Source organism: Desmodus rotundus, chromosome 9, assembly GCF_022682495.2.
Source record: "Desmodus rotundus isolate HL8 chromosome 9, HLdesRot8A.1, whole genome shotgun sequence".
In the NCBI taxonomy this organism is placed as follows: domain Eukaryota; kingdom Metazoa; phylum Chordata; class Mammalia; order Chiroptera; family Phyllostomidae; genus Desmodus; species Desmodus rotundus.
Window position 1 is genome coordinate 86,652,997 of NC_071395.1, and position 14,542 is coordinate 86,667,538.

Genomic DNA, 14,542 nt, shown 5'->3' on the forward strand with positions numbered 1-14,542 from the left:
TAATTATTAATCTAGATGGCAGGTACAGGGGCAATCATTATATTATCCTTCAGGTATTTTGTGTTTTAAGTATTTCATAATAAAATTAAAATAATTGCAATAACTTTTTGTCTTTAGGTTCTCCTGGAGTTTAATCTATGCTGGCTTCATCTTCATTATTTCCATAATCATTGCAATTATCATAACATCTACCAAAATTATAGTCATGACAGGCTTCGTGGTCATATTTACACTCTTTTTCTTATATGGCTTATCCTTGGTAAGTTCCTGCAATGGGGACCCCTTTCTCTGCGTTAGGTCTTAGCCATATGCAGCAAAAAGGGTATCAGCAGGCGACCGCAGTAGTTTCTGTCATGTCCATCTTGAGTGTGCACGTTTGAGAAAGTCTCTGAGTGCGAGAAGATGATGTAACCTAAGTAAAGCTGGGCCTCTCTGTTAGATAAAATCTGAGTTAATGAAGTGATGCATCAAAAAGAAAAAAATTATCTCGACTCTAAGTTATCTAAGGCCTTTGTAGCTGATTCACCAGGATGCCTTGAGGAGCGAACCTATCTTTCTTCCCCAAATTTCCCCCTACACAAGTCTTCTCCCTCTAGTATCTCACCTTGCCCTGACTGCTCACATCACTCCTCTCCCTTCTCTGAATGAAGAGCCTCTATCTTCTCCCGCATTCCAGGGTGTTTTCTGAAGAAGGTTATGGTAAGATGCTCTTTAATACTTTAGTTTCTTTCAGTCTTTTCAAGTCTGCATTTCCACCCTTCCCTCAGCAATTCTTCCAGCCTTCCCCAACCCTTTACTCAGCAACAAATGGCCAACATTTGAAAAGGGTAAATAGGGATGCTGTTTATAAAGAGGTTGAGAGAGGGACTGAGCATAATTATACCCTAATATTTTCGTCACTGGCTCACTCACAAAGATGTCAGGATCCCTATTCAATTGTGCTACCAGTGATTCTCGATGAACTAAATCTGTGTAACCTGTCTTCTCTCTCTTTCAGATTGCTCTAGCATTCCTGATAAGTGTGCTCCTCAACAGAACCGTCCTCACAAATCTGGTTGTGTTTCTCTTCATTCTTTTTTGGGGTGGTGTGGGACTCTCTGCATTTTATAAACAACTTCCTTCATCTTTGGAGTGGATTTTGAGTATTTTCAGCCCTTTTGCCTTCACTGCTGGAATGGCCCAGGTGAGAGAATAGTTCATTGATTTAGTATTGAATTTTCTAAACAATTTGGTAGATACTTCATGATTCTTCATAATCGACACTTCTAGAGTAAGAGCTTTTGTTCTAAACAATTCTACTCTAAAGCTAAATATGAAAATGTTATTATTACATGGTAGAAAAATGGTCATCTCACAAGGAAACTTGAATAAGAAAATGTTTCAAATTTTCACATCTCAGATGTAATTTTTTATTTTGAAGTATTTTCTTCTAGTTTTATTTCTACACACACAATTTCTCTCTTTTCACATAAAGCTACATGACTAAGGTTTCTTGGTAAATCTTTTTTGAAACCTCAAATATGAAAAGCTTTTGAGACATAAATATGGAGCTTAACCAAAAATTATAAAATAAACCAAAAGATCCATGAACAAGGTCAAGAAACAAAATGTTGCCACAACCCTGGGGCTCCTCTATAAACACTCCTTCCTCTTAAGAGTTCAGTTTTATGATCATTACTTTCTTGCTTTTTATGATCACCTAGGTATGTGTTCTGAAATGTAATATTTTGGTTTTGCCTATTTTCCACTTTGATATTGTACAAAGTATATTTTTGAAAATCTGGCTTTTTTTTCACTTAACATTGTTTTGAGAGGTCATCCACAGTTCGTGTGTAGTTATAGTATAGTGTTATATAGTTTTCTGTTGTGTGAATATACTGTTGATTTTTGTATTGATGGATAAGAATATTTTCCAGTTTTTAACTATTATTAAAAACTGCAAAAATTTCTTATGCGTATTACCTAGCAAATGTGGGCATTCATTTCTGTTTCGTATATCTCTAGGAGCTGAGTAGTGGGAACTAGAGTTTGTACATGTTGATTGTTATAGCTATTGTCACATGTTTTTTCAAAGTGGTGGCATCGGTTTACTTTTGCACCAATAGTGTTTCCGAGTTTCAGTTGCTCCAAATCTTCACCAACATTTGGTATTGTCAGTCTTTCAAATTGTACCCATTCTGGTGGAAAGGTTTTGATATATCATCATGGAATTAATTTGTATTCCCCTGCTTAATGATATATTTTTGGATTTTCTGTCTTATAAATTGCTGACTCAAGCCTTTTCACCATATTTTGCTAAGTTTTCTATCTTTTCCTTATGCTATGTATGAATTCCTTATACATGCTGAATATATGACATTTTACAATTATTTCTTCCTGACATTTTTACTCTCTTAGTGGTGCTTTTGTGTGATGAGCAGAAGTTCATCATTTTGATAAAGTCCACTAGGTCAAGTTTTTCTTTTATACAGAGTAATTTTGTGTCTGTTTAAGAAATCATTGCCCACCCCAAGATTACAAAGATATTCTTCTACTACTTTTTTATTCTAGAAGCTTGATTGATTCTGCTTTTATACTCAGATATAAAAATATTTTCAAAATAACTTTTGTGAATCTCTAGGTAGGGGCAACATTAATTTTTCTACATGAAAATCCAGTTGCTTTAGCTCCATTTATTAAAGAGACCATTCTTTCCCCAGATGAATTGCAGTGTTTCTTTTGTTACAACTCAACCAATCATGTATTGGCCGGTTTACAACTCAACCAATCATGTATTGGCCTGTACATTTACCTTTGCACGGTTGTCACATTTTCTTAATGGTTTTGCTTTATATGTCTTGATATTTGGTAGCAACAATTCAACCACTTTTTTTCCTTCTTCAAGAGAGTCTTTTCTATTCTAGGTTCTTTGCAATGTAGCTTATCATTGTTACATCATTGACTTATCAAGTTATACACAAACAGTATGTATGTGCAAAGGTGTTGAGATTTTGATACAGTTGAATTTTTCAATTTGGAGAAAGTTCACACTTTTCAAACATATCTTCATATGAATTTTCCCATAGTAATTGTTTTCCTTTCAGTATAGTCTTGCACATTTTTTTGATTTATTTCAAAGTATTTGATATGTTTGATGCCATTATAAATAGTGTCTGTGCTTACATTCTTATTGCAAAGTGTGTGTTGTTAAGGTAGAGAGGTGCAACTGATTTCGGTACATTGGCATTGTGTCCAGTATTCTTGCTATATTCTTTTACTAAACTGAGTATTTTTCATGGTTTTATCTGGGGACTTTCTTAAGTATAATCATGTTGTCTACAAATAATGACAGTTTTTTTTTCTTTTGCAGTCCTTCTGTCAGTCATTTATTTTTCTTGCCTTAAGGCACACAGATCAGGACCACTAGTACGATGTTGAGTGGAAATGCAGGCAAAGGAAAAGCTTTCAACATTTCTCAATTAAGCATTATGTTTGGTGTTGGTCTTCCGTAGTCTGGTAATTTACCAGATTAAGGAAGAACTCTTATCTTAGTTTGTAAGGAGACTTTCTTTATTATAAGCAGATACTGAATTTTATCAAATGCTTTCTTCAGTATCCATCAGGTTGACATTATTTTATACTCTAATCTGTTTCATGTTGAATTACATTGATTGAGCTTCAAATGTCAAGTCAACCTTGCATTTTTAGAATAAAGTCAACTTTTCCATTAAGTGTTAATTAACATTTTAACATAAACTGAGAAGTTGTGCAGTGTCTAGTGAAGGCACCGAGTTCGGAAGCTGGACTTCCTGTATGATTTAGCTTTGCCACGCCACACTATGTGATTTTTGACTTCATCCACTTAAGTCACTTAACTTCTTTTTTATCTTATGTAAAATGCAGATGAAAATAATAAGGCCTACCTCACAGGGTCATGATGAAGATTAAATGGGATAATATAAAAAGTACTTAGAACAGTGCCTAGAACATAGTAGCTATTATTACATAAATAACTATAAATACAAATCTTTATTTGCAGTAATGACTCGAAAAAGAGGTACGTTCTCTCATCAGTATTCTAATTAAGATACTTCAAAGAAATCTCTACATTTTTTCTAAGATTTGTATTTCTTTGTTGCATAGCATAAATATTTTGTAATATTGCAATGAAAACCAGCAAATGAATTATAATTTAAATTTTCATTCTTAAAACATTGCATGTTTTAGAAATTGGTATTTTCTTCTAATATTCCTCTGATTGCTATAAAATAAGAGCAGTTTCTTAATAACTTCATAAAAGGGCTTCTTGAAAAAGCTACTTAATGAAGTGATAATCCTTGCTGCTATACTGCATTTTTATTTATTTAATGTAAGTATTTATTACTTTCTTTGTTTGAATCATAGATTATCCACCTGGATTATAATATGAATGGTGTAACTTTTCCGGATCCGTCAGGAGACTCATACATAATGATAGCAACTTTTTTCATATTGGCTTTTGATGCTTTTTTGTACTTCGTATTGGCATTATACTTTGACAAAATCTTCCCATGTAAGTAATAGTGGATTTTTCTTTGATCTCTACAAATATTGACCATGTTAAAGATTTTTTCTTAAGGTTATATAAATATATTTAAAAAGATGATGACTAACAAGTATTTCCCACCACAGGCTGAATAAGTTCCTTATTTTTATTTCATAGTTCTAATGGTCTGAAAAATATATTTATGTAAAAACAATCATTCTTCTCACTTTAATGTAATGATACACCTTATAAATATATAATAATGATAATGTTAGTACATATTATAATTATATAGTATTAAATAATGTTACTTTTTCGAGGATCCCTGAAGAGTTTTCAAAGAATGATATTTCGGATTAGTATCCAAATGAGCTGGAATAACTTAGATGGCACTGGCTCATTCAGGGTAGGGCCATGATATAGTGAAGTACTTTCTAGTAAATGTTTGTTCTCCTTACAAAATCATGGGGCAGCTTGCCAGCTAAATACAATTCAAAAGAACCTCAGGTGTGAAATGATCAGGTTTCCTCACTCCCCAGTGTTTGCGGGAGGACCATTTCAGAAGGGGAGTTATCCATCCCTTAAGGAAATCACAAAGTGAAGATTTGAGAGAACATTTTCAGCATTATTCTGGAAAGTTTTCTTATTTTGTTTGTGTTTACAGAAGTATACCCAGATAGAATCCCTTTCTCTCACAAACATCCAAAAATTTCACATCAGCCCAGAATTCCCTCACATACACTAGAATCCAAACACCTTTTTCCTCGTACAATCTTCTTGTCTTTTTATTGTTTATGTTCCTTCCACTTTGACTGTAGTTAAGGTTGTTTCTATGTATACGTGTCTTTCTATCACTTCTGGTTTATAGCTGAAGGCTCTCAATAACCAATACTACTTCATTTTTTTTAAATCTAGAAAATAACTATATATTCATCCTGAACAAATAAAGTTGCTCCGTGTACTCTTAATTCATGTACCATGTACACTTCAGTATTATGCTCCATCCTATTGCTGTGGTCAATTCATTAAGGTCACCAATATGTTTACAATTAATTTTATACCATATTAAACCTTTCCCCCCACATATTTGGTTTTATTGCCCTGAATACCTTTTAGACCACATTTTATTCAAACCTTGGATTTATGCTTTGTTGAAAGTTCTGTTGTTTAACTTTTGTAATAATGTGTTATTTCCTTTGGATTTTCATTTCTCACTTAATTATCGAGCTTTCTAATACTCTTAAGTAATAGGAAGTTAGAAAAGACTCTCTATTGTGTTTAAAAGTCTAAGACATTCTGCACCATTTTGAACAAGGATTCTTTGCTCATTGTTTTATTATTGATCCAATATTTTATTCTCTCTTGATTAATTAGATGGACATGACCGCCGTTATTCTCCATTATTTTTCCTGAGCTCATCATCTTGCTTCCAACACCAAAGGACTGATAACATCATTGAGAAAGAAATTGATCCTGAGTATCCCTCTGCTGATTATTTTGAACCAATAGCTCCAGTATTCCATGGAAAAGAGGCCATCAGGTAATCACACGTACAGTAATATACGGGTGCAAGGCTAATGAATTATTAACCAATAGCAAGAGGGTGAGCCTGAGGCAAAATACAGAAGAACTTTGTTTTTGTGACCATCGCTTTGAACTCTCCCACTGCCATCATCACCAGTGTCTCCTAGCTGTTACTTGACAAGAAAATTCTCTTTGCTTAGCTCCATATACTGTTACCACATCACCCTCCATCATGTTTCCCTCCTTGTTTCTGTCTCTTGTCCCCCACCTCTCTTTTATACCTGCTCTTTCCTTTCTCTGAATTTCTTCCTCCAGAGTTTCGTCTGGCTTATATGGTATGATGGAAGAAGTAAGATATTTGGAGTCACAATTTTATATCTTAATACCACATGTCCCTCTTATTTGATGTGTAATCTTGAAAAAACAAATAAGTTTCTTTGACTCTCAGTGTCCTCTAGGAAAGAAGAGCAATGTCTACTTTGTAGAGTTGTTTGTTACAGATTCGTATTAGCAGCTCTTAAAATATCTGCTCTCGGACCCCCACCGCCAGTGATTCTAACTCAGGAGGTGTGACCTTGAACCCAAGTACCTGTGGATTTTAAAGAGCCCTGTAGATTTTTCTAATATGCACTAAACTTAAAGAATCAGAGTTTTAAATATTAACCTTTTATTTATTTAACAGATATTCATATAGTGCTTACCATGTGTGAGATACATAGTTAATTTTCAAAGAAAGCTCATGAGGCAGGCACTTCTATTTGCCCATTTAAAAATGAGAAAAGTGATGTACTGAAGAGTGAAGTCACTAGCCCAATGTCACCCACTCAAAAATGGGAGGCTGGGATTGGCATCCAGTCTAGCTCCCGAATCTATGCTCTTAACCTCTGGCTACTGTAGAGATATAAGTAGGCAAAGGAAGATGAATAAAATGGAACTACAGCTAGGAAGTGAAATTTTTCTTTCTGCAACAAAGAGCAGAAGGAGAACCCACGTACTTCAGCTTCTTCCTTCTAATTCTGGCCCAATTTTCTGTTAATCTTTCTGAGGGGCAACCCCTCCCCATCCATGGAACATCTGTCCAATAGAGAAAGGCTAAGCATGGAATAATTCCCCCAAAACTCTATTTCAATGTCATCAGTCCCTCTTCCTCAGCTGAGAACACACACACACATACACACACACACAGACGCATATTATATATATACTGTTCAAATTATAATACTTTTCAGGTCCAATCATATAAGAGAGTCGTAGGGTTAATTAGCTACACAAATAGAAAATGTTCTTTGTTTTACTGTTGTGAAAGACAGAAAAGTGAAATGTTCTCACCCACGCAGCCCCGTCCTCTCTCCACTCCAACCCTGACCAGTCTCTGCAGTGGTTGGCCCTGGACATCCTTGTCTCTTTCTCTGGATCCTACAGGAAAGTGGAGGTCACTGACAAATCAGGGAAGTTGTCTGATCCAAGGCTCATTCATTATAGTTTTGGGCTCCATTGTGGGATGCATCACCCCAGATCCACACCAACGTAGCAATGTAGGCTTAGGTGCCCAACTTACAGCTTTTTTGTGACAATGGCCAACACCCAGTTTCTTCTGAAATTAGGTTCTGGAGCTGCAAGGCAGCCTAAAATTACCCTTTACCTCCCAACATTAGATGCTACTAGATACCAGTCCATAAGTCTTATCTCTCTCTTCACTGTAACCCTTTCTTAGAAACATGGTTGTTCTTCCCCACCACTAAGTGTTAAATCACAAGACAAGTGTTAAATCCATCCCAGTCAGTCTCAACGTGCGAACTTGATTTTGTGTGGATATAGAAGGTACTAAAATATTAGTTCCCAGACAGCCTCTGTTTTGTATACTAATGAACTCCTCCTTTTTCCTCAGCAGCCCTTAGCTGTATGTGTCTGGCAGTATGGAGAAAATCTTCCAGCGTTCTAACTAGAATCAAGATCTTTGTTCTGCAAAAATTATCTACTTTGTATTCACAACTTGCTCCCTCTTACCCATAGCCCTCCATCCCCCAATTTTCCTTCTTGGGGCACATCTTGGGGCATTTGGGGAACATCTTCCCATTCCTGTATCAGAAATAAAATACCCTGTCAGATTCAGCACCTTTTAAGTCTTTTTCTTTTAAGTTTCCAGACTCTTTGGCATAATCCCACCCACCACCAGTGTCCTGGTTGAATAAGTGTCCTTCCCTTTATTCTCATTCATGCTCAGCAAACAAGGCGACTAAACTCTGTTTCCTTTTGAACTTGAAGATGCATTGTACATGGTCTTATGTAGCCATGATATCTCTAATCTCTCTGAGCCAGGTTCCTGCCTTCTTCTTCAGCAGTTCCCTTTGGAATTCCAAGGTGCATTTAAGTTCAACAAGCACTGATCTAGAGGTGTGTGTGTGTGTGAGAGAGAGAGAAATTTGTATGAAGAAATCCAGCAAACCTTTAAATGTGTGAACCAAATCTCAGAGGCAAGGATGGGGTCCACATTAGGTTGCTGTTGAAACCACGAGAATCAATGAGATAGCCCATCGACGGAGTCTAGAGTGAGATGAGCCATGCTGTACAAAGAGAACACTGTGGAGCACCAGGATGGTGTGTCCGATGAAAGAAGAGAGCCTTATAGAGGGACAGAGAAGGAACATTTAGAAAAGTAGTAAGAAAACCAATAAAATGGAATTCTCACCACGTTGAAAACAGACACTTTTAACAAGGAGAAAGTCATCAGTGGTGACCCATAACCCAATACATAAGGACGGAAAAGTATTTGTTGCATTCGGTGATCAAGAGGCCACTAATGATTTCCGTGTGAAGAGGAGCACTAGGGTTGTGGGTTCATAAGCCAGATCAGAGTTAATTGATGAGGAAGTGAGGAAGTGGAGATGTCAAAGTCACACTTTTATTTTGAGAATGTTTTTAAGATTTGGAGAGAGAGAAATTCGACCATATCTAAAGCAGATTTACTAGCCAAACAGAAGTTATCAGAGAGGAAAATTCAGGGGACAGAGGGCTTAGGAGGTAATGGTTACAGAATGCAGATAAAGGCACTAATCTTGAAGAGGGGGGAAACACCAGATGTTCTAAGACTCAAGAAAATGAGGATGGTTACAGATCATAACTTTCCAAAGAGAATGCTATTGCCTATTTTAGGAGAAATGATTGATCAAAAATAAGTCTTTGTCTCCCTGAGGACACAGGTGGTGGCCATCCCTTATTTCACATAGAGGGGTTGACTGCCTCTCACCAGGGCTGTTCATGATCTGCACCACTTTTATTTCTGTGTTGTCTAAGTAAGCATCCCCTTTTGTCATTCCAGAATCATAAATGTTAGAAAAGAATATAAAGAAAAGTCTGGAAAAGTGGAAGTATTGAAAGGTAAAGAAAAACATTTGTTTTATTGACTTCTTTATTTCAAAAAATGGGGAAAATTCAATATGAAAAATTAGCAAATATAGACAAGCAAAACAGAAAGAAATTTAAAAAAAATGTACAATCTAATTCCATCATGTAGAAATTAGCCATGATTAAAAACTGGATGTAAAATCCTTTTGGATACTTCATGGATCTGTTAATCTACAAAAATGAGATCATACAGTGAAAAATGCAACTCCACTTTGGTTTTTAAGATGAATTTGCTATAACAAATATTTTATTTGCACTATGAGGAAAGAACATTTAGACTTAAAATTGATAAATATTTTTGTGCTAGCCAGAAAACCCCATAGTTCACACATACTGGTGAGATGAACTAAAACAAGATAAGTAACATCACTGTGTGTGAATTACATTTCATAAGTCAATATTCATAACAAATATAGTTTATAGTTTTGAATGAACCAACATATCTGATACTAAATATTCTAATAAATATAGCTTTCTATAACAAAATTTTAAGTGAGCTATATACCCTCTTGAAGGTTGAGAGTTCTCTGTCCTTTGTGTTTATATTGTGTATATTTTCTAGCAAATGTTGCACCTCTTAACTCATCTTACTTACTCCTTTGAGATTAGATCTTTGAGTATTTAATGTAGTTGTATCAGCAAGTTTATTTTCACTCCAGGTTTTTCTCAAGCAGCGTGTAGATCTGTGGTTTCTTTCTTTAATTTCAGTCAAGGATAGATTGAGGTATTTTTAAATGTATTATCTTAATTTCCAGAGCACACTATGAGCTACTTTCTAACTCATCAATAACCTTGGGCCTTTATGTCTAAACATCTTCAACTTCTGCAGGATTTCTTCTTGTTTGGAGTGAGAAGAAGATAAAATTAACTCTAATTCCAAATATTCACACTACACTTACTTCCGGTGTACATTCATGTGCATATATGAATATGAAAGTGTATACATCTCTTGTTCTGTCTTTAGAACTAGGCCTGGCGAATGCTCTCTTAGATGTTGATCTTTTTATTTTAAAAACAGGCTTGTTCTTTGACATATATGAAGGTCAAATCACAGCAATTCTGGGTCATAGTGGAGCTGGCAAGTCTTCATTACTAAACATCCTTAATGGGTTGTCTGTTCCAACAGAAGGTGAGCAAAAAAAAAAAAAAAGAAAAAGAAAAAAGAAAGAAAAGAAAACCATAAAAACAAAAAGAAAAAACAACTTCTCAAAGGCAAGACGTCTGATAATAGAATGAGATCATATATAGCCTTTCTCATTTTTGGATTTATATTTAACTGCTTAAGAGAAAATAATGTCTGTTTATCTAAAGTAATTTATCAGAACTATATGATTTTAAATATGTTTCCCAAATTTCCTTGAAAATTATTATCTTTATTCCATTGATATGGTACATTTCAGTGGGAATACACACTACTCTGAGCATAAATTTGTGTTAAGAATAATTAGTACTTGTTGACAAATTATCAAGTCATCATTTTAGATATTTGTGTATATATGCAATTATTTCCACAAATAAGATCTCCAAGCATCAGTAAAATGTATTAGGTTGCCAATGTTAATTTTTCACTATTTTTAGGATCGGTTACCATCTACAACAAAAATCTCTCTGAAATGCAAGACTTGGAGGAAATCAGAAAGATAACTGGTGTTTGTCCTCAGTTCAATGTTCACTTTGACATACTTACTGTGAAGGAAAACCTCAGGCTGTTTGCTAAGATTAAAGGGATTCACCCACAGGAAGTGGATCAAGAGGTATATCTTTGCATTAATTAAACTGCCAACCTTTTGTCAAGTAAAGTCAGGGCCACAGAATTCCCCTCAGTATTTACCTGTCCCGTTATGCGTAAAGTTTGGGCACTGAGGTCCTATTGAAAACACCTCCTGCTGTACTGACCTGTTAAAATTATAAAATATGAGTCATCTTGGATTTTAAGCTTCGTATATGTTCTATAGGTACAAAGAATTTTATTGGAGCTGGACATACAAAACATTCAGGATCACCCTGCTAAACATTTAAGCGAAGGACAGAAAAGAAAGCTGACCTTTGGAATTGCCATTTTAGGAGATCCTCAGGTAAGTGCCGTTGTGCATGTGGAGGAGCGCGGATGGAATATCAATTCAAAGTCAGGCTGCTCTCTGTCACGAACTGTAGCAGAGCTTTCGTTGTCCTGAATCAAGAGAGAACCTGCTATGGGTAACTATGAAAATAAGTATATCGGACGTAAATGGTTGGATAGGTACTGTTTGGGGGGGTTTATTGTTACCCATGCTATCACAGGAAACAGCTGACACTGGAGCGAGGCATATTTTATATATCATCACCCTGTGTAGGTTTTGCTATTAGATGAACCAACTGCTGGCTTGGATCCCTTTGCAAGGTATCGAGTGTGGAGCTTCCTCAAGGAACGCAAAGCAGGCCGTGTGATCCTCTTGAGTACCAACCTTGTAGATGAGGCTGACATCCTGGCTGGTAATTGTTGATTCTGTCTCAATAATACAATACAGAATTGGGAAATACTTATTCTCAGGGCAAGAGAAGAGCCTTGATGTGCTTATGTTACCTACCGGTCTGAGGGATATCAGGAGTCTAGTCTCAGTGTGGAATTCCTTGCCACACTGAGCTACGGTTGCTAGATTTTAACCACTCACAAAAACCTGTGACTTTTTTTCAGATCAGCTTTTGATTAATTTAAACATTCGAATATGCTTTAATATATATTTGGTTATAAAATATCCACTCATCCTTTCACATCCCATTAAGAGTAAAAAATGCACTCATGTAATTTCTGTTTTTTCATTTATTTTTTTTTTAAGTTTTGGAGGACACTAAAATGAACTGGAGCTCATAAGTTCATTTGAAATGCATCAATTTTAATGTGTATTTCAAACTTTCAAATAGATATTAGATACAGTGATGCCCCACAGAACACATCTCCTCTGGGGACCTGAGCTTTGGCTCCTCGTTTATGTTTTCTAGAGCAGGAAGAAATGACTCCTGTCATCCCTTTTCTCTTGCTTCTTTTTACTCAGACAGAAAACTGATCATGTCCGATGGGAGACTGAAGTGTGCAGGCTCTTCTATCTTTTTGAAGAAAAGATGGGGTCTTGGATATCACTTGAGGTAAAGCATTTGGGGATAAATTGGGTATATATATATATATAAAATTTCAATACTGCTATATCAAAAAAGTAGACAATTATGAGAGAGATTTGGCCTTATGCTTAGCTCTGCCAAGCTATATCACTCCATGTTTTCTGAATGTTTTTTCTACATTCCATTGTGATAAGAAAAATTTCAAAATTATAAGCTGGACCACTTTCCAGGTGGCTGCTCTGTGCAGCCTAAAAATCTATCTTCTTCCCATGCTCCGTTTTCCTCGCGGATCCACACAATCCCGTGACGTGTTTCCCCTCTTCCACAGGGTACAAAGTCAAATAATTTTAGAAGCTAGTATCAAAAGTGGGAGTAAATCTGGTGGCAGAGAGTAGAGAGGACTGTGTGTAACCAGAATGTGTGTCCAGGCAAAAAGAATTAAAACAAAAACTCTCTGGGCAAATGAAGTATGCATGTTGGCCAGGTTTTCCTATTAGCCACTGATTTCTGATATCTACACAGTCTAGTGTAGTAATTATTTTCCCTAAGAAATCTCTTCTAATATTCTCACCTCCTTTTGTTTAGCTTCCTTCTCAATATATATCGTTTCAATACCAGTATTTGTTTGTATATTTATAATTGTTCTGAGTTTATACACCTCCTCTAAATAGGTCAGAAGATTTTTCAAATTTATAGCATTATGTATTTATTACTATTATTTCAATCATTTTGTTTGTTAAAGCTAAGTAAAGTAGTATTCAAAGGCTAGATATTCAATTGAAAGCTCTTCTTTTGTGATAGTGCTGGGGAAAATGCAAATGACTTTTCTTTCAAACATTAGTTTGTACAGAAATGAAATATGTGATCCAGAAAAAATAACATCCGTTATTAATCACCACATCCCTGATGCTAAATTAAAAACAGAAAGCAAAGAAAATCTTGTGTATACTTTGCCTATGGAAAGGACAAATAAATTTCCAGGTAAATTCAATATGATTATAGTGGAATGAAATTTTGGAACAGGTGTTTACATTATTATTACAACTTTCATTGTTTAATGAATTTGGATTTTGTTTTAGGTTGAGTTTCCTAAGTAGAATGTGAGATGAGGATTTTAGAGTCATTTGTTTGGTAATTGATGCCTAGAAGCACTGGAGAATGGGGACACAAGAGGGGGAAGGAAGGGACTGAAGCCAGGGAAGTTTGCCTAATCGAGCAGGTTATGGAAATAAGCAATCGAGGCATAATACCTCTGGGAGAAATAAATGAGTAAGTAAGGGGCTCAGAATTATGTCACCAGAGGCGTGAGAGAGCTGGGGTATTTGTTTGCCGCTCCCTAGCTATCACTGGTTAAGAGATGTGTCCAGAGCATTAATTTTCCGACCCATCTGGCTTGTGCTCAGCATGAGCTTTAGCATACTACAGAGCCCAGAAAACAATGCCTTGGGGCAGGTGTTCTTAATAAGCAGATTTGCTGTTAAAAGTGAGTGCAGAAGAGATGGGGGTGGGACATCAAGGTGTCTGCTTACAGGTTCCATTTTGTATTTTAAATTAATTGGGTGCATATCTTTTCTTTGTTTGATGGCCAACCTTACATGCTATTTGAATGACCCAGTACATGTAGGAGAAATTGATGGTTCAGGAGAGGGAGGGAGGGAGGGAGAGAAAAAGGGAAAGAGAGAGAGAGAGAGAAGATTATTTTGGAAAGTCCTTGAGATGACCAGAGGGGACGGAATTCAGAACACAAGTCAAGAGGCAGACTTTGGTGGGAGCACCTACAAGTCTTCCACCTGTACAAAAGGAAGACCCAGAACGTGGGTAGAAGTACATGTTGATTTGTGGTGTAGAGGTGGGAAGATGATGCTCTTTCTGATTGCCTGTATTTCCTCAAAGACATTGGCAGGAAGTTCATGAGCTGAGAACAGAAGATAGAGTGCAGGCAGTTTGAGGACAGAGGGAGAGGTCTGACATACTCATTTCAGAGAGGGAGAGCATTCCAGTGAAATTTTGCCT

At 36.1% G+C, this 14,542-nt stretch overlaps 1 protein-coding gene across 6 annotated transcripts in view; it reads left to right on the plus strand.

Annotated features, from left to right (window-relative positions):
• Positions 1–14,542, plus strand: part of ABCA6 (ATP binding cassette subfamily A member 6) — a 52,977-nt gene that overhangs the window by 10,938 nt on the left and 27,497 nt on the right. For all 6 annotated transcript variants that reach the window (XM_045182473.3, XM_045182472.3, XM_045182468.3 and 3 more), the window contains 11 exons: positions 118–259; positions 998–1,183; positions 4,384–4,531; positions 5,879–6,044; positions 9,348–9,406; positions 10,452–10,562; positions 11,012–11,187; positions 11,389–11,508; positions 11,767–11,905; positions 12,466–12,556; positions 13,371–13,510. In XM_045182473.3, coding sequence (XP_045038408.2) covers positions 118–259; positions 998–1,183; positions 4,384–4,531; positions 5,879–6,044; positions 9,348–9,406; positions 10,452–10,562; positions 11,012–11,187; positions 11,389–11,508; positions 11,767–11,905; positions 12,466–12,556; positions 13,371–13,510 — 1,478 coding nt within the window. The remainder of the gene's footprint in view (positions 1–117; positions 260–997; positions 1,184–4,383; positions 4,532–5,878; positions 6,045–9,347; positions 9,407–10,451; positions 10,563–11,011; positions 11,188–11,388; positions 11,509–11,766; positions 11,906–12,465; positions 12,557–13,370; positions 13,511–14,542) is intronic.